Below are 20,663 nucleotides of genomic sequence, written 5' to 3'. Positions count from 1 at the left end.
TTTCAGTTACACTGTGGGGTAAGTATCATTATCTCCATTTTATAGAAGAAAAAACCTGAAGCGCATAGTGATTAGGTGATTTATTTTAGAACCTGGCTTGGCTTCCCTGTTTGTCTCACAGTGGAGCCTGCTCCATTAGTTCTTTTTCTCTCTAGCGGTGGCTTTCAATTTTTTTTTTTTTTATTTGACCATGACCCACAGTAAGAAATACGCCTTACCTTGCAGCCCAGTACACGCATAGATGTAGATATGCAAAACTGAAAAAGGATGTCAAAGTGATTTTATTATATGCAGTGCTATTTTCAAAATTCTATTTTGTTTTAAAAATACTGATTGCAACCCAGTACGTTGATTTCACATACTAATGGCCTATGACTTGAGGTTAGAAAAACACTGCTCTACAGCTTATCGATGAACAAATGAACAAATATGTAATATTGTAGATATAACAGTGCAAACAATTAAATTGTAATCTTTCAGCAGAAATTAGTCTTTTTTATATTAAATATAATTTATTGTTAAATTTGTTTCCATACAACACTCAGTGCTCATCCCAACAAATGCCCTCCTCAATGCCCATCACCCACTTTCCCCTCTCCCCCACCCGCCATCAACCCTCAGTTTGTTCTGTGTTTAAGAGTCTCTTATGGTTTGCCTCCCTCCCTCTCTGTAATTTTTTTTCCCCTTCCCCTCCCCCATGGTCTTCTGTTAAGTTTCCCAGGATCCACATATGAGTGAAAACATATGGTATTTGTCTTTCTCTGCCTGACTTATTTCACTTAGTATAATACCCTCTGTTCTGTTCACGTTGCTGCAAATGGCCAGATTTCATTCTTTCTCATTGCCAAGTAGTATGCCATTGTATATATAAACCACATCTTCTTTATCCATTTTTCAGTTGATGGACATTTAGGCTCTTCCCATAATTTGGCTATTGTTGAAAGTGCTGCTATAAATATTGGGGTACAAGTGCCCCTGTGTATCAGCACTCCTGTATCCCTTGGATAAATTCCTAGCAGTGCTATTGCTGGGTCATAGGGTAGATCTATTTTTAATTTTTTGAGAAACCTCCACACTGTTTTCCAGAGCAGCTGCACCAGTTTGCATTCCCACCAGCAGTGCAAGAGGGTTCCTGTTTCTCCACATCCTTGCCAGCATCTATAGTCTCCTGATTTGTTCATTTTAGTCTCTCTGGCATGAGGTGGTATCTCAGTGTGGTTTTGATTTGTATTTCCTTGATGAGGAGTGACATTGAACATCTTTTCATGTGCCTGTTGGCCATCTGGATGTTTTCTTTAGAAAAGTGTCTATTCATGTCTTTTGCCCATTTCTTCACTGGATTATTTGTTTTTTGGGTGTGGAGTTTGGTGAGTTCTTTATAGATTTTGGATACTAGCCCTTTGTCCGATATGTCATTTGCAAATATCTTTTCCCATTCCATTGGTTGCCTTTTAGTTTTGTTGATTGTTTCCTTTGCAGTGTAGAAGCTTTTATCTTGATGAGGTCCCAGTAGTTCATTTTTGCTTTTAATTCCCTTGCCTTTGGAGATGTGTTGAGAAAGAAATTGCTGCAGCTGAGGTCAGAGAGGTTTTTCCTGCTTTCTCCTCTAGGGTTGTGATGGTTTCCTGTCTCACATTCAGGTCCTTCATCCATTTTGAGTTTATTTTTGTGAACGGTGTAAGAAAGTGGTCTAGTTTCATTCTTCTACATGTTGCTGTCCAGTTCTCCCAGCACCATTTGTTAAAGAGACTGTCTTTTTCCCATTGGATACTCCTTCCTGCTTTGTCAAAGATTAGTTGGCCATACATTTGTGGGTCCAGTTCTGGAGTCTCTATTCTATTCCATTGGTCTATGACACTGTCTTATCTTCAGACCAGGTAGCACTAGTTTTAAAGATGTTCATTCTCTTTATAGAAACTTCACTTTGTTTTGAGTCCATCTAGCCCCATACCTCTCTCAGCTATGCACTTACTTGCTGTAAGCCCTTACTCCCCTTTCATTAAACAGAAGTCATGGTATTTTTTTAATTTGTAAAATATTTATTCCTCTCCTCTCTCTTCCATTGTAAATTCATATAGTAACATTTTTGTAGCTATAGTGATATTTCAGCCATATATATTTATTTGTCGTTCATTCATTCATTCAGTAAGCACATAGTGAGTATTTATATGTAAGTCTAGGATATTGCTTGGATCTTGGAAAACAAATTTTTAAGAGATTTTCCTTAGTATCTGGGAAATAAGACAGATCATAAAGGAGTGGCTGGGTGGAAAGCAGGATAGAAAGAACTTGTCTTCTTTACCATCTCCAAAATAGTTGATTCATTTTAAAATTCATTAATTTCACTCATTCACTCATGGGCTATTTATTGAATACCTATTCTGTGCTAGTCACTATGCAATATCTTCAGGTTGTAATGACCAGAAAACAGAAATTCCTGGAGCGAATGGTCTAGTGGGGAAGATAAGCATCAATCAATGATAATGAAAATAATAATAATATATATGATCTATATGATATACTAATAATTATAAAACAACATGTTGTTAAAGAAAAGGATCCATTGTGCTGAACTTAGTGTGTGGGATGGATGGGGACAAGAGGGTGAAGATAGGAAAGCGACAATCGAGCTAAGCCCTGGAAGATGCGTAGTCATTAAATAGATTTTGTGGTGGAGGGGTAGAGCCCAGGCAAAGCCACCTGCAAATATAAAGCCCTGAGGTAGAAAGGATCATAGCACATTCACAAACTGAAAATAGGGAGATTAAAAGACAGTGTAGTTTTTAATTACAATGTAATATTTAATTTTCTTAAATATGAAGGGTTCTTTCTTTTAATATGAGCTTTTTTTTTTTTTTTTTTTTGGGTCAGAAAAACTACCTATATAAGCAAAAATTTTAAAGCTTCACTATACAAGTATATATGAATGCAGAGAATAACCATCTCACTGTCTCTTTAGGGGAAGCTAAAATATTCTGTCTTCAACATGTGAAGCTCTGAAATTTTCCCTATGCACCACCATGAAAATGGTTTCTAAGTGTTTACCAGGGCAGGGAAATGATCAGGCCCATCTCAGCAAATGCACTTTGAGCCTGCACCAAATGCCTTTTCCTTTCCAGAAAATGGTGTGTGCAAAGGAACCACTTGATGGGTAGAAGTCGGGTCAGTAAATATTTGTAGACTATGTGCTCCCCTGTCTCACATGGACATGATGAAAATGAGCACAAAGCTGCAGCAAATCATCTGACAGACATTATATACAAGGAGACTGAAATACCACTAAAATTTCCTATGTTCTGATAAAATAAAGAAGTGTGAAGAATTTTTAGGATACTTAAAGTGGGTGTGAATATCCTTATTTGTAAGACCGATTTTCCCCCCTCTGCAGATATTTGACTTTATATAATCTTATAAGATATTATTTGAGCACAACTAGTCCTTAAGATGCATAATTTATTTCTAGGGATTAATAGGTACACAGAAAACATAATCAGGAATAAAGGAATTTTTGGAATATAATGGCGATATTTGAAGAGTGAAGAATATAATTTCAAAGGATTTTACTAATGGTAAACATTTAATCCTCTAAAATTCAATAACTTAAGAAAAATCTCATTTTCTACTTTATCTCCTAAATAACTAAAAATAATAGTTTTTAGTCTAATAGAGAAAAATAATATAGTGTAATTCATACTAATTTCTAAAAAGGGTAAGGCAAATTTACTATTGGCTCTTCACTTTCATATTTTATTTTATTTAATTCTCATAGGCCTAACCGTCTTAAATTTTATGACGACGATACTGAGTCTCAGAGTGGTTCGGTGGCTTGTCTTGATCATCTATCCTGTACTTGTATAAACCTTCGTTAAACCCCAGTCCATTGGACTCAAACTGCTACCCTTGCCATCAGTTCCATATTAACAAATGTATTACTTAATTTAACTAGTGCCATTAATTGTACACCTAAAAATAATTGAAATGGTAAATCTTATGTTATATATATTTTAACAAAATTCTAAAAATGGGTAAAAATCTGAATAGACATTTAAAAATATTTTTAAATGTTTATTTTTGAGACAAGGGGTAGAGAGAGAGGTAGACACAGAATCCAAAGTAGGCTCCAGACTCTGAGCTGTCAGCACAGAGCCTGATGCAGGGCTCGAACTCACAAACTGTGAGATCATGACCTGAGCCGAAGTCGGACGCTTAACTGACTGAGCCATGCAGGAGCCCCTGAATAGATATTTTTGCAAAGAAGACATATAAGTGAAAAATAAGCACTAATGCATATATGTTCAACATTGGGGAAATACAAGCCAAAAACACAAGATACCACTTTACACTGGCTAGAATGGCTATAATCCAAAAGATGATAAGTGTTGGTGAGAACATGGAGAAATTAGAACTCATACACTGCCAGTGGGAAAGTAAACTGATGCAGCCCTTTCTGTGCTAACAGCACAGAGCCTGCTTGGGATTCTCTCTTTCTCTCTCTGTCTGCCCCTCCCCCTGCTCATGCTCTCTTTCTCTTGAAGTAAATAAATACACTTTAAAAAAAATGATGCAGCCCTTTTGGAAAATGGTCTTAACAGTTCAACATAGAATTACCATATGACCCAATAATTCCACTGCTAGGTATGTATCCAATAGAAATGAAATCATGTATTTACATGGAGATTTATACATGAATGTTCATAACAACATTGTTTATAATGGCCAAAATGTGGCAACAAGCCATATTTTTTAATATCCATCAAATGCTGAATGGATAAGCAAAGGGTGATATATCCAATTCTAAAACAAAAGGAAACAACAAACAAAAAACCCACAACGTGTTGCAAAGCAAACATACTGTGGTAGTCCATTGTTCTTAAAAACAATGACAGTATTTTTTAAGGAGATAATTTTTTACGTGAAATATTTTCCTTAATTTGTTCTTCACATTCAGATTACTTTGAGCATTGGTTTTTATGAAAGTAATCTATACTTGTAATTCTTTAGATATCCAACCTGGTTTCTAAAATACTCCCTAAAAGTAATCTCTTCCATTTTTTAAGCTATCATTCTCATTGCCTTTGGTTTATAATTAATCAAAAATCCATATTTGCCTCATATTTTTTTATTGATAAAAGTTAAGATGAAGTTTGTCCTGCTTATTCCTCTCATTCGTTTTGGTCCCTCCTTCCCTTTTTAGGGGCACTGACTTTCAAGAATATAGTATGTATTTGTCTAGTTTGTGCTTTTGTACTTTACTGTATCTGTATATGTGTATCCATGACCAATGAACAATAATACTTTTGGCATTAATTAATGTTATCATGCCTTCCATGTCATTCAAAAATTATTTTTGTTCTAAGCATTGTTTTTTGAGATCTTTCCATGTTGATGCCATTAACGGAGTTCAGCTATGTGGACTGGCCGATTGTATTCCATCCTATAAATATATCATAATTCATATGTCCATCCCCCCTATGGATATTTAAGTTGTTTGCAAACTTTTTCTATTCATTGCAAACAATGCTGCTGTAAACATGGTTGTTAATATCTCTTTGTTCTCTGGGGATGTATATGTCCCATTATTTAAAAAGATAAGTTTTTGCATGAGCATGTGATCAATGTGCATGGTTTAATAGTGAAATAGTATGGAAGAGCATTTGTTGCAAAGTAGAGTGTCCTCCTCCATCCCTAACTACCCTTAGTCTTGCTTTCCAAATGCTATTACTTTAAACTGGTTTGCTTTTAACTTTTCTGGCAAGTCATCTTTATATTTCTAAAAATAATATGCTTACACCACTACGGAATGTAGACATGATCAATTGGTTTCTGGCTATAATGAATATTTATTGATACACATACTTTTCCTTTCGTTCTCCTTTTCCCATGCTCCTACGACATACTGTGTTGTCGCTTTTTCCCCATTTTTTTCAGTAATTACTCTGCAACCTCAGAAGAATCTTTTTAAATTCCATTTACTTCCATCAATACAGGCCACTTGTAGGAGCTCCCCTTCTAGGGAGCTTTATTGTTAAATAAAGACATTAGCACTCTTACCTTCTCTCTCCACCTCCCAGTCTATGTAAATAGAACTCTTCGCTTTAAGTCAGGATTGATAGCATGTTTTGTCCTATAATCATTGTAAAAAACACAAAGTCAGTAAACTGCATTTAGGTGGCTATGGATATGTAAACACTGTTCCTTGAAGAACAAGTAATAGACGTGATGACATTTCTTGGTAGTTCCAATGTCACAGGAGAATGTTTTTTTAAGAGATATTAGAAATATTTCACCTGTTGGTCAGAATTGTGCCAAATTTTAGTTGGCTTCGTTTTTAGTTTTTATGGGGTTGTTGTTGCTTTTTCTAGTGTTTCTAATTGCCTTTATAAAAATGTTATGTTTATTTTTGAGAGAGAGACAGAGGGTGAGCAGGGGAGGGACAGAGAGGGAGACACAGAATCTGAAGCAGGGTGCAGGCTCTGAGCTGTCAGCACAGAGCCCAGCACGGGGCTTGAACTCATGAATGGTGAGATCATGACCTGAGCCAAAGTCAGATGCTTAACCGACTGAGCCACCCAGGTGCCTGCTAATTGCTTCTTTCAAAGTGTTTTTGAATGTCTGTGTGCTGCTATTATACAAACTTCTTCACTGGACACCTTTTCCCAGTGTATCTGCCCAGGAAACCCTATATCCTCCTACTTCAATCCGGATAAGGTGTTTTCTATAATTTCTACGAGCCGTCACCCAGAATTTTTCCTTAACTGGTTTCTAGTGATTGCTGCTTCCTAAGTTCGTTTCCTTCCTCTTTCTTGATTAACTACATCCTTAAGTAACCTCCTAAGAAATGTTATGTGCTAAGTCAGAGTCTCTTCATGCCTGAAATTCTTTTCATTGTGCCTTCATTGATCATTAGTTTGGTGGAGTAGCCATTTCCAGATGGGACAAACCTTTCCAATTCAACTTTGAAGCAATTCCTGTCTCATCATCTAGCACTCAGCATTGCTTCTGAGAACTCAGATGCCATTCTAATTTTTACTCCTCACTGGTTACTTGCAGTTTTCTTGCATTTAAAAATTCTCTCCATTTGTGTGTTCTAAAATTTCAGTGATGGATCTTGGGAGGTTCTTTTTCATTTAACTTGGTCACCATTTGAAGATACTTTCAATTCCATGCCTTCTGTCTTATCTAAGAAATTATATTATTTCTTTGTGATTTCCTCTCTTCCTGTTTCTTTTGTTTTCTCTTTCTAGAATATGTATTTGTTAGATGTTGAGCCCTTTGCATAGATCTTCTATATTTCTTATCACTTTAATATGTTCTTTTGGGGGCGCCTGGGTGGCTCAGTCGGTTAAGCGGCCGACTTCGGCTCAGGTCACGATCTCGCGGTCCGTGAGTTTGAGCCCCGCGTCGGGCTCTGTGCTGACCACTCAGAGCCTGGAGCCTGTTTCGGATTCTGTGTCTCCCTCTCTCTCTGCCCCTCCCCTGTTCATGCTCTGTCTCTCTCTGTCTCAAAAATGAATAAACGTTAAAAAAAAAAAAAAAAAATTTAATATGTTCTTTTGTTGTGTTTTGTTTTACATTGAGACCTTGCCATATCCTGTTCTTCTAGTGTTTCTGTTGAACTTTTATTTACTATTACATTTGTAAATTTGCAAGCTTTTTTTTTCCAGAGTATTTTGTTCTGGTTTTATATATGATATTTTCTTAAATCTTACTAGAAGGACCATTTTAAGGATCATTGTTTGAAAAATTCTCTTTTTTCCTTTTTCCCTGAATTCCCTTTCTGCCAGGATCCTATTTTCTTCTTGTTTATATTGGCTTTTCTTTTTTTTAATCTCAGACTTTCCCTAAATATCTAGTAATTATTTGGTTTCCTTTAATGTTTTAGAATGAAACTGTAGATGAGCTGATTGGGAGCCCAATGTGTATAGGCAGGGATTGTTGCTCTGGGTGGGTAGATAGGGCTCTGGCTAGCTGAGGAAAAAATGTACTCACAGTCACTAATACCCCACAGCTGCTTAGTAACTCCCAGGAGAGCTCCTTTGTTGCTTTTGAAAACAAAACCTCAATTTGGGTGTGGAAGGTAGTTCTAATATAAAGGCTCTTCCATATACAACAGAGAACTGGAAGAGCCCCATTCCTTCATATCTTCTTTTACCTGCCATTTCTTCACTCATTTCTTCACTCAACTCACTCATTTACCTGCTTTTACCTGCCATTTCGTCACTCACCATCTCAACTGGATTCAACTAGGTAAACTGGCTTTCTCTTCAGCCACAGCCTGCTCTGGAGATACTTTGGTTTGTAGCTTTCTTTGCTCATCCTCGTTGGTCTATACTCTTCTGGTTGTTTTCCATCTTCTAGAAGTGAATTCAAAATCTTATTCCCTCTTGCCTTCTCAGGTTATCTTCTGTGCTGTGGGTATATATTTGTTGTTTGTGTACTTTTATTGTGACAGAGTTCTACAAAGATGAGAGAGAAATGTGTTCAACCTGCCATCTTGAACCAGAATACTGTGCTACACCATTTCTTTTCATACTTTAAAAGTCAGAATCTTAAAAATAAATTAAAAATAAAATAAAAATAAATATATAAATCAGAATCTTAAACAAAAGTTGAATTCTTGTAGGAAAATACAATGACGCAATAGACTTGCTTTTTCTTCTAATGCAAATTTCATAGTGTTTAAAAGACTGCAACCAATTTGGTTATTTACCTTTCTCTTTAGCAGTGTTGCCTAATCTATCATTTTCTTCCTCTAAATCTAAATCATCTGTAATTTTTTGGGGTGGAGGGGGATCTAACCCCGCTTCTTTGTTGTCTTCTTCACAAGAGTGTACTCCAGTTAACGACTTACTTTAGAAGTGAGAAAGCTAAAGCCAAATAGATTTTCCCTTGTGATTCAAAGACTATCCAAGATTCCTCAGTCTGCTCTAGGCCTCCAAAGAAGAAGCTCAAAGACCTGCAGCTTCCCAGAATGCCAGCCTCACAGATCTGAGGCAGAGCAACTCTGAAATTGGTCTTGCAGAAGTGGGTAGAGCTGGTGTGGTTTTGAGTTGGAAGTTCTATTTAGGAGTACACGTTACTGGGCTTAGAAATACCTATTTCACTCCCCTAAAATATGATTTCAGTTTTCTTTACTTTCCTGTTCTTCATATTTGTTATATGCCCATGAATTATAAGTAGCCAGAGGAGAGACTGAATTAATCGGCTGAAATCTAACACAGCAAGTAGAAAAAGCAAAACAAATAACATGTTTTCCTGCCTGTTTGCAGTTAGCATCTCTTTTCATCTTTCCATTGTTTTATAGAAAGTTTGTTAGACTGGAAGAAAATAAAGAACTAAGTTGGGGTCCTCACTCTGCTCTAATTAGCTCTGTAACTTTAAGCCCCAGTCAATTTGTTTATAAAAAAAAAAGGGAGACTCATGGACCAGATGGTTTCTTAGATTTTTTTTCCCCCCTAGATTAGATTAGATTTCCTAGATTAGAAAAATCATGATAATGGTCCACTATTTCAGTTCTTCTTTCTCTTAATTTTTGAACTTTTGTTTTTACTCCTCTACTCTTTTACTCTTTCTTGTTTCAAGCTCTCTAATACTTCTCCTGCTCCTCACTCTCCCCCGCCTATTTATCTTTCCAGCTCTTTGTTCTTTCTCCTTATTCTGTTATTATTGTATAGTTTTTCCTTTTCTGGGGTCACCAGGACTGTTCTTAGAGTGTGATATTAAGGCATGCTTTACGGAAATAGAAAAGGCTACCTTAGTTCAAAATTTTACTCTTTCCTCAAAAGGTACATTACTGTAGTATCACAGAAGAATTGATAGTCCAGAAGCCATGCCTGAGAGAAAATGTTTTTGAAATATTTTATCTTTTGCTTTCTGATTTTTTGTTTTGCTTTCTTATTTTATTTTATCTAAACAGAGAATGGATATTCTTTGAAGCTTAATCATGATCACAACTGATGAACCCAATTCTTCCCAACATTCTGTAGAGTATTAGAAGATTTTTACATTTTGAAGAAGGGGAGACAAATCTAAAAAAATATTTGGTTGAACTATTGAGAACTAACATATAGTGGATGATGCTGATTTAGAACTTAAATAGAAGGGTAAATTTGGGGTCAAGATGTAGGTCTCAGTCCACTGCATTTTGAATATATGCTTACTTTTCAGGTCACATGAAGTTTAACAAGTAATATTCATGGTGTCTGGCTTTTGATTTATCATTTGGATGGTGGTCATAAAACGTTAAAAACTATGACTGTTGCTCTTCCCATGGGTCTATTAGATATTATCAGATATGTAGTAGACAGTGCTGTAACTAGATGAAAGCTACAACTTCTGACACATAACTTTGCAAACACAATGAATCTAATTATAAAATACAGTAAAACTATTTAGCTAATATTTTCACATCCCAAATTTTCCATTTTATATTCTTCTCTAGACATCTGAGCTTATAAACTGACCCACTTGGGTGTTGTTTTGAATGTCTTATAGCTTTTATGTCTATCTAACTTTGGTCAATCTGGGAATTTCTATCGTTGGTATCCTTGCAAATGGCTTATGTGCTAACTTCTGTTTCAGTTCAAAGAAAGCCAGAAGTTAGGGTTTGTGCTGGTCACAGGCCAATGGAAGTTACAGTTTGTATCAGGATGACCTGACATATCCAGGTCAGACTGACCAGATCAGAAAACACATCAGTCTCCAATTCAGCCTCTTTGGAAATTCCTTCTTAAATTTATTTACACTGAACCACCCAAAGCTTCTGGCAGGCATAGAAGTACACAGTGATGCAAAAAGGGAGCTTTTCCAACAAGTTCATGGCAAGGGTAGGACATTTCTCCCTGAAAAAAAGACCCTTGCTGTTTCTATGATGCTAGCATACTAAGTGTGTTATGTTGCTCACATTCAAAATAAACCAAAGCCTCTGTTTGATGAACCTAAATAATATTCAAATTTAGGTAAAGACAGATCACTAGCATTTAGATTTCACTCAGAGTTTTATTTGATTACCAAAAAAGACACTAAAAATGAGGAGCAATGTGTCCTTTTCCCCTTCATTGACTTTGAATAGGTATCATTGGAATGTAAAATCAAAGTGTGAAATTATGAAAGAATATTTTTTAATTCCTACCAGCTGAATACATACTTAATATGTTCCCAGACTGTTCTAAAATCTTTAAATATTAGGTGCATATAATGATTAAGATTTTATAATGAACATACTTTTAATAAATGTTGGTGACCCATTGATGAAATATACCTCAATAATATATGGGTATGTGATTTCTTATTAATTATCTTCCATCTGGATGCATTTGAAGATAATTATTTGGTACCAATAATTAGTTACCAGTTATAAGGTTTTAGAGGACATGAAATATGCCAGAGCCATCATCTGAAGAACATATATGAGTCTGCGTGCTATTGGCTATTTGTGTGTATTTTTTGTTTTCATGTTGATAGCATGTAATTCCTTTATTTGGTGATCTTATTTTCTAGGTTCATTGAAATTTTAAGAAATTCAAGACACACAGAGTAGCAAGTTTAAGAAAAAACAATATGAGAAAATAAATATTTGAAGCAAATCATAAAACTAATGATAAATTTCTGTCAGAAAAAAAGGCATAGGAACAGTTTTCATATATTATGTTCATAAATAACAGAGAAGGTTTTGTTAACATGATGTTTGTCATTATGTAGTATTTTAATATCTATATAAATGTATTCCATTTTTTATCATATTTAGCATTTGGTATATTTATTCTTTATGGTTATAATCACAAATATATTTCATTTAAGAATTTAGAACTGTGCTAATGAATTATGTTTTTATATGAAATATATTTGCCATTATGAAGAATAGTTGGGGATACTGTTATTTCAGGGAATAAATTTGAATTCATTCTGGTAGTTTAAAAATTGTAAAATTCAGGGGCACCTGGGTGGCTTAGTCGGTTGGGCGTCCGACTTTAGTTCGGGTCATGATCTCACAGTTCGTGAGTTCAAGCCCCACATCGGGCTATGCGCTGACAGCTCAGAGCCTGGAGCCTGTTTTGGATTCTGTGTCTCCCTCTCTCTGCCCCTCCCCTGCTCACACTCTGTCTCTGTCTCCCTCAAAAATAAATAAACATTAAAAAATTTTTTTAAATAAAAAAAATAAAAATAATTGTAAAATTCAAAAGGTCAATCATATGTATGTTTCACAAATTGAACACATTTTCAGTAGCACTTCCTTTAGTTGCGTTAATTTTTCAATGTGATGTGTCCACAGTGTTCTTTATTTTGCACTTATTTTTCAATATGTTTACATTGTATGAATTGAGCTTTTTACACACAGATTCTTGATTTGTAGCTGCTTGGCAGGATTTTTTGTTGTGATGTAACCAGCATTCTTATAAAAGATACGATGTGCATTTGTTTTGTGTCTTTGTCTTCATTCCACATGTTCCGTATGTATTTTTATATGAAGTTATCTATAAGGAATGGTGACTTAAGAGTCTGTGATCATCTCTTTTACCATCATTGTTTTCAACAAATTGGAGTTAGTTCTTGTCTTCTGGTGATCTTAAGTAGATTTTCAGTATCGTGTAAGGCAGATTAGTCTCAACAGTCACAAATAGTTCTCCTTTACATCATATCTTATGTCATGGCGTAGTCCATATCTTTGGACTAGAGGGTTTGTTCATTTGATTTTATTTCAATTACTTTTTCATTTGAGGTTTAAATTTTTCAGTTTGTGGAAACCTAATTTGCTGTAAAACATGAGGAATTCTCAGAAGATATGCAGCAACCAATCTTTATTGAGACCTAAGCACTTTCAGACCCTCTCTAATTTATTCCTCACCACTATGCCAGGAAGTAAATATTGATAGAACACATTTTTACAGATGAAGAAACCAAAACACAAAGAAGTTAATGTACTTGTCCATGGTCATAGAAGTGGAAGGACTCAAACCAAAGTCTATCTCATCCCACTTTAAACACTAATTTATATGTCTCTTCCTTATGATTTTTGACATATCCGTTTCAGTCCAAAACTAGTTAATGTGTGCTTGACTTATGTCCTTTGGTAGTAAACCTTTTACACTTTCGTTTCTGCAATGATGTCGTAGTGAAGAAAAATACTACTACTAATAATACAATTGAGCGTTAAAATGTGTCTTTTCTTTTAGCCAGAAACGTTTGAGCATCTTTTTGTCAAGCATACAGAATCAGTGATATTTGGTCCTCTTCTTTTGGAGCCTGAAGCCATTTCAGAAGATGTCAGTGTTGACACAACATGGAAAAATAAAGATGACATGGTGCCAACAACTATGGTCTCTCTACTTTTGGCAACTCCAGATCTTGAAAAGGGTTCTATTTGTATCAGTGACCAGCACAACAGTGCTGACTTCTCTGAGCTTGAGAGCAGCGTGGTAACCTATGAGGATGAAAACAGGAGACAGCCCTCTGTTAGATATGCTACCCTACTCAGCAGCTCTAAATCAAGTGACATTGATGAAGAGCAAGGGCTTATAAACAGTTCAGTCAGCAAATGCTTCCCTAGCAAAAATTCTCTGTCCAAGGATTCTTTCTCTAACAGCTCATGGGAGATAGAAACCCAGACATTTTTTATATTATCAGATCAGCATCCCAATATAATTTCACCACACCTTCCGTTCTCAGAAGGATTGGATGAATTTTTGAAACCTGAGGGAAATTTCCCTGAAGAAAATAATGGTGAGAGGTCTGTCTATTATTTAGGGGTCACCTCAATCAAAAAAAGAGAGAGTGGTGTGTTTTTGACTGATGAGTCACAAGTGTTGTGTCCGTTCCCAGCCCATTGTTTATTCACTGACATCAGAATCCTCCAGGACACTTGCTCACAACTTGTAGAAAATCATTTCAGTTTAGGAACTAATGGTCAGAAGACTTTTGTATCTTACATGCCTCAGTTTCAGACTTGTTCTACTCAGACTCGGAAGATAATGGAAAACACAATGTGTGACCTAACTGTCTAATTTCATTCAAGAAACATCTCAGATGTATGTTACAGTGAATCATATGAAGTGTATGTAATACAGTCCACCATGGTTGTGGATATGGGAGAGGAAGGAAAACTGTCAGAGTCAAACTTGAAAGTGAGTGTTTCCAAATTAAAGGTATCTGTCATTGCTCAGTAATATTGACAAAAAATGAGAGAAAGTCTTCAAGAGCCCGGCAATGTAGACTGACTCTTCTAATGATTTCATTAACAAGCTACACTAGGAAGATCTCCAATGGCTTGTTTCTAGCTAGAAATGAACCCAACAAATACCATCTTTGGCGAACATTAGACCTGTGTAGAAAGAGCTAATCTTCTCGATTATACCTAAGTTTGAAAGACACTGTGGGATGTAACTTGTTTCAAGGGTATGGTTGTTTTATCTTGAGTTGTCTTTGTTTTCAACTGATTCACACACACACACAAACACACACACACACGCGTCTATACATAAGAGGCATCCTCGTACATTTTTGAAGTATGTGATGTATTTGTGCCACTTGACTGTGTGATTTTAAGATTTTGCAATTTAACAAACTTGCCTTGAGCACTTACTCTGTGGTAGGCAGTCCGCTAAATGTTGCAGATTTAGATCTGGCCTGGGGGATATACTTCTGAAGACTGACAAGTAAGCTGATCTTTATGTATCAAATATAACCATGCAATGATACTACCTATCAGAATGGCAGTACTAGAATACAAACAGTATTTTGATGACAACAAAAGCATTTTGAAAACATAATGTGTGTCTTAATGCTTCCCTATAAAAGATGTTGCAGTGGTTGCTTTCTGATACAGTTAGATGACTAAATGCTACTGTATATCACTCTGGAATTATTGTCTTCCCTGATTCCAACTTGTTTGTACACTTTTTTTTTTCTCACTTCTCTTTCATATAACCACCCACTGTGTTAAAGATTTCCATATTTTATCTCAATCAATTATTAAAATAATTGTATGAGACATGTACTGCTATAACACCCTTATTAAAGATTAGAAGATTAAGTAATTTTCCCAAGGACACAGAGTTAGTGTATAATGGAACCAGAATCCAGATTTAAACCGAGATCTTTTAATGCTAGTGATTATGTTTTAAACCTATATCTTACGTTGCCATCCATTAAAAAAATGACTCACAAGCAGATAAAATTTGTTAAGTGGATATATAATACTGGGTGAAAATGAAGTGAGAATTACACAGATGTTGTTTTTGCCTTTAAAGACTTTAATATTTCTTGTTTGTTTCAGTTTTTGGTATGGCAAGAAAGCTCCGAGACAGCATTTTGAGCAACAAACTAATCAAGAAACCTGCAGAGATAGATGTTGAGTGTCAATAAATCAGAATTTCAAGATGATCAGTATAATCAAAATACATACTTTAGTACTCAGAAATATGCCTATTAGATTGCTAAGCATCACCAGTTTCATACTTGGCCTGAGAGAGGATCCTGCTGATTTTACTGTTACCCTAGATAAAATCCTACACTCCATCTCTATTCTAGTTGTGGCCATATGAAATGAGAAGTTCTAGACAGTGACAAAGATCTCAGGGCCCAAACAACAGGTATTTTTTTTCACACTTCATGATCATTTGCCAATTCGAAATCAATAAAGTTGTTTCATGCCATAAGGATTGTTGAGATATCTCAGGATCTCACATACTCATCAACAGATAGGTGACTCACAAGAGAATGGTAGAGGGCTCACATCAACTCACTGAATTATGAGTGTGGTATGAAAGCCTTAGTTCTATACAAAGATAAATTGAGAGAATACATTTTTTTTTCACTGATGTTTTAAGTGGTTTACATATTCAGAAACAGAAAGAAATTATTGCATGTATGGAAGTTCTGGCAAAATTGACCATTATTTTTAATGCTGCTCATAGAATATAGAAGTTTAATTGAGGATGCAGTATAGGAGAATTACATTTTGCTCCATTCTGCATAAAGTTAGAGATTAAACAATGAGCATGTCCACTGAGACCCAACAGTCTCCTGTGGCCTGGGACCCATGACTATATGACTATGGGGAAGAGAAAGTGATAGATGTTCCAAACAGCCTATGATTTCACCATGCTATGTGTATGTGGCAGTGAATTTAGAAGTCCCAGCACCAGTGTAGTTCTGCAGGTCTGAGTTAAAGGAATTTAGTAACAATATATTAACGAGATCATTGACATCCCGGTGCAAAGTTCCAAAAACAAATGAAAACATCTCAAGTAGTGAAATGCCAAGGGAGTTGTTTTCATGGAGAGGGCTGAATGGTAGAGTTTGGCCTATTGGTATGTATAGATTTAGATCCTATCTGTTGTCAGTGTGTTAGGGCTCTGATTTTCACTTTTGAAAGTTTGTTTCACTGCATATATCACTGTACATTATTGGGTCTTTATGAAAATTATCTGTCATTAAGTAGTGGGTTTTAATAAAAATATAGGTAAATTTAGAACATTTTATACTTCAGGATGGTCTGATATTTTCCATTTCTTTCCAAAGATTCCTTAAAAATTTTTTTTAAGGGAGAGAAGAGCTGAAATATGGATTTTCACTTTTAAACTTAGGATAAATCTGGAATTTGGAGTATTTCTCTTAAGGCCTTGAATTGCAACACAAGTTACCAGTCTCTCTAAATCTGAACTTGATGAAAAGAAATTCAGAAGTTAATAATTTGGGATATGGCCTCAAGGTTCAACATAAGACAAATCACTTGTCAGGGTTAATGAGATTATATGTTTCCTTTGTTAAACCCCCTAAAACAAAGAAGAAAAATCAAGGTGTGGTTATCAGTAACAGCAGGGGCCTCCCACGGAGCCCTGTGTTCCCATTTGGAGATGGGCTACATATGGACAAGAGGAATAGGAACAGGTATTCTTTTATTTTTAAGCCTCGTCTCAAGTAGTAAGAGGACTTGGATGAAATTTGCAAACCAGTGGGTGATTCTGGACCTATAATAAGGTTTTATGGCACCGAGCATGAGCTGCGTTTATCTTCTCTCTTCCCTTTCCAATAAAACCAACTCCCTCTTTCCAAATATCAAACATATGGTCACATTCCCTTAGGAATGTTCACTTTGACTACACAAATGCTGAGAGAAGAGAAACTTCCTTCACAAACTGATGCCAGATTCCAAAACTACTTTGGTTGGCACGGGATACAGGCTAGGCCATCAGAGCTGTGCCCATGGGGACCACGTGGGGTTGGACAACGTGCTAAATGGATCAAGACATGCTGCAACCATATGTCTCCTAGACGTGGATGGAAAAAGACCTCTTTCCAAATTCCTTCCTGTAGTTTTAAAAAGAAATGTGCTCCACTGTTCATCTTTTGAGGGTCATCTTGATAGTTAAGGACTCTTCTAAAGTAATTATTATTGAGAAAACACACTGTCAGATGTAAAACACAAAATTGTCCACTCTACTATGAAAAACTGCGCTTGAGGAAAAGAATGCAAACATAGTCACCAAAGAAAATGTGAAGAAGCATTTACAAAAGGAAACTAGAGAAGTCAGTAGTTTTGCCTTATCTTGCACAACTAAATTAAAACAGTAAAGCACACCTGCACACAGTCACAATGTTGGGGGGGGGCAATTTAGAATACAAAGGTCTTCATTAGAACTGAGTCATGTTACTTGTTACTTGTATGAGCATCAAAAATGGTTTCCATGGGTGTTTATATTGAACAAATTATTTTTATACAAAGTTTAACAATCAGTATTTATTTTGGAAAGCCGCTGAAGATGTCTATTTTTCAAAATTACACTTCAGATGTTTGGCATTAAATTCAATTTTGTGAGGCCCTTGACAGGATATTTTAAATAATGGTCATTCCCTGGAACTGAGAAAGAATTTGGAAAATATCTAATTTTGTAGTGAAATACCTAGATTGCAGATATTGTACTTTAAAAACGTGTCATTAAAGTTGGTATCAGTTACTACTTTCTTTTAGTCACCATTGGTACTTTAATAAATGTTATAAGTGTTGAGAATCATTTTATAAAATGTAATTAGTCTAATTCTCCTTTATGTTCCTAAAGTCATAAAGAAGGAAGATAATTTACGACTGTGAATATTTTCATTTTTTTATCATTATAAGTCATGAACGATGTCAGAATTTTAAGAAATGGAAAGTCCAAATAGAGTTATTGTGAATTTAAGTTATTTTAGAATTACTTCATCTATTGTATGATTGCTTTTAGTAAAGATTTGAAAATATAAAGAAGTAGGGGCGCCTGGGTGGCTCAGTCGGTTAAGCGTCCGACTTCAGGTCACGATCTCGTGGTTCGCGAGTTCGAGCCCCGCGTCGGGCTCTGGGCTGATGGCTCAGAGCCTGGAGCCTGCTTCCGATTCTGTGTCTCCCTCTCTCTCTGCCCCTCCCCCGTTCATGCTGTGTCTCTCTCTGTCTCAAAAATAAATAAACGTTAAAAAAAATTAAAATTAAAAAAAAAAGAAAATATAAAGAAGTAATCTTTGTAGTTTATGTCAATAGTTAATATAAAATTTTTATACATTGTTAGCCTTTATATCTTCAAAATACTTATATAATGCCTTGGCTTTGAAAGGGGTTTGAAAACATTTTAGATGCAAGTATTTCCCTTTATTGTTACTGTCTCTGGTATCTACTCAATACATCACCCCACACCAGATTTTTCCTGGCATCATAGCCACTTGTGATAACAAATTACTCATTTTAAACATAAAGAGCTCTTTTGTTTGATTCTTTATTTCCTTAAGAAATCTTGATTTAGTGATCTGTGAATATTTGTCATTTAGACTTCAAGCAATTTGAATTTTTAACCACTTTGAGGGCTAGTATTCAGATACATTCTATTCCCTGCTTTCTGATTTTAAAATGTGAATAGAACAAAATACACACTGGAAAAATTTCAAACAGTACAGAGAACTATAAGATAAAAAATATAAGTGTCTCTCCCCTCCCAACCCTCAGTTCCTATTCCCCCAAATTTCCTGTTATTATTAGTCACATATCTTTTGAAAAATTTATAGAGTTGCAATTGTATTTCGCTTGCTGTCATAAAATTACCCCTTTCCCTTAATATATCTTGGTGATATTTCCATATAAACCCATATATACCTACTTCATTATTTGTAGTGGTTTAACACTGTCCCTCTGTATCAAAGTACAATGATTTATGTAAACAGTTTACAATTGGCAAACATTTGTGTTTTGTTTTGTTTTTTTTTTTTTTACTATTTTTTTTATGTGCAATGCTGAAGTGAACATTTGTGTATATAATTGCCTTGGCATAGTTTTGCAAATCTACTTGTCAGGACTGTTGGTTGCAAGTGTAAGAAATCAACTCAAATTGTCTGAGTATCTTTTTGATGTGTTAATTTCATCTTGAATGAAGTTGAGCATATTTTCACATTATAAGCCATTCGGTTTTCTCTACTTTCATATTATTTGCCTATTCCTTATTGAATTATTATCATTTTGTTGATTTCTTGTAATTATTTTTTACATACGTGATCTTAGTTTTTCTTAATTGAGATACAGCTTATACACTGTAAAGTACACAAGCCTTTGGTGACTTCTTACACATTTCCCCTTGAGTATTTACCCAGGAGTAAAATTGCTGAATGCAGGCTAGGTCCTAATTTATCTTTAATAGATACTGTAAAGTAATGGTTGAACTAACTTACACTGCCATCGGTAATGTAGAAGGGTCCTGCTGTTTCAACACTGATAGTGTCAGCCTTTGAATGTTAGCCATTCTGATGGTTGTTTAACGGTTTCTCGTGGTTTCAGTTTGTGCTTCTGTAATATGTGACGGTTTTAAGTAATATTTAACTAATCCCTCTCTTGCCATTTTTGCTATTTTTGTCATGTATCTTATTTCCATGTATTTCATAAACATCTAAAGTGTTGTTGTATTGTTGCTTATAGCAGTAAATAGTCTTTCAAATTTGCCCTTTGTAGTGCAGTCTATTCCTTCTTGCATCTCTGTGCTTCCATCTGGGATAATTTCCCTTCATCCTAAAGAAGTTTCTTGTCCTGTGGATCAACTGTGACTGCTTAATAACTACTTTTTCTGGTATTCTGTGCTGTTATTTGGGGATGAATGTTTTTAACTTATTTGGAATTAATTCTGGTATAAGGAATGGAATGATTATCTAGCTTTTATTTTTCCCAAGGGGCTACTCAGTTGTCACAACACAATTTGGTTCTGGGAGAACAGTCTTCCCCCCCGCCCTCCCCCCGCCCCGCACACATAAAATGTCACATTTATCATTCATTATTTAAAAATTTTTTTCAACGTTTATTTGATATGAGTGGGGGAGGGGCAGAGACACAGGGAGACACAGAATGCAAAGCAGGCTCCAGGCTCTGAACTGTCAGCACAGAGCCCGACATGGGGCTCAAACTTATGAACTGCAAGATATTAACCTAAGCCGAAGTTGGATGCTTAACCAACTGAGCCACCCAGGTGCCCCATCACATTTATCATTTATTAATTCTCAAGTATATTTGTGTTTATTTCTGGGCTTCCTATTCTTTTTCATTGACTATTCAATCTGTTTTCATCTGGTACCAAGTTTATTAATTACCATCAGCTACTCAATATGTTTTAATATCTGGAGGGCTGGATTCCTCAGCCCTGCTCATTATATTTCATTGATAT

The 20,663-nt window shown here is 35.5% G+C and overlaps 1 protein-coding gene across 8 annotated transcripts in view; it reads left to right on the top strand.

Annotated features, from left to right (window-relative positions):
- The window catches only part of LEPR (leptin receptor), a 122,740-nt gene extending 104,321 nt beyond the window's left edge, over positions 1-18,419 (top strand). For 6 of the 8 annotated variants that reach the window (XM_078451811.2, XM_060621181.3, XM_060621183.3 and 3 more), the window contains one exon: positions 13,173-18,419. In XM_078451811.2, coding sequence (XP_078307937.2) covers positions 13,173-14,000 — 828 coding nt within the window. In that variant the 3' untranslated portion in view covers positions 14,001-18,419. Of the gene's footprint in view, positions 1-3,463; positions 3,653-9,916; positions 12,414-13,172 lie in introns of those variants that run through there. The other 2 variants (XM_060621190.3, XM_078451813.2) reach the window with 2 other exon arrangements.
- The last annotated feature ends 2,244 nt before the right edge of the window (positions 18,420-20,663 follow it).

Source organism: Panthera onca, chromosome C1 (assembly GCF_046562875.1).
Source record: "Panthera onca isolate mPanOnc1 chromosome C1, mPanOnc1 haplotype 2, whole genome shotgun sequence".
Classification (NCBI taxonomy): Eukaryota; Metazoa; Chordata; class Mammalia; order Carnivora; family Felidae; genus Panthera; species Panthera onca.
Note: the sequence above shows the minus strand (reverse complement) of the source record. Positions and strands in the feature narration are given on the sequence as shown.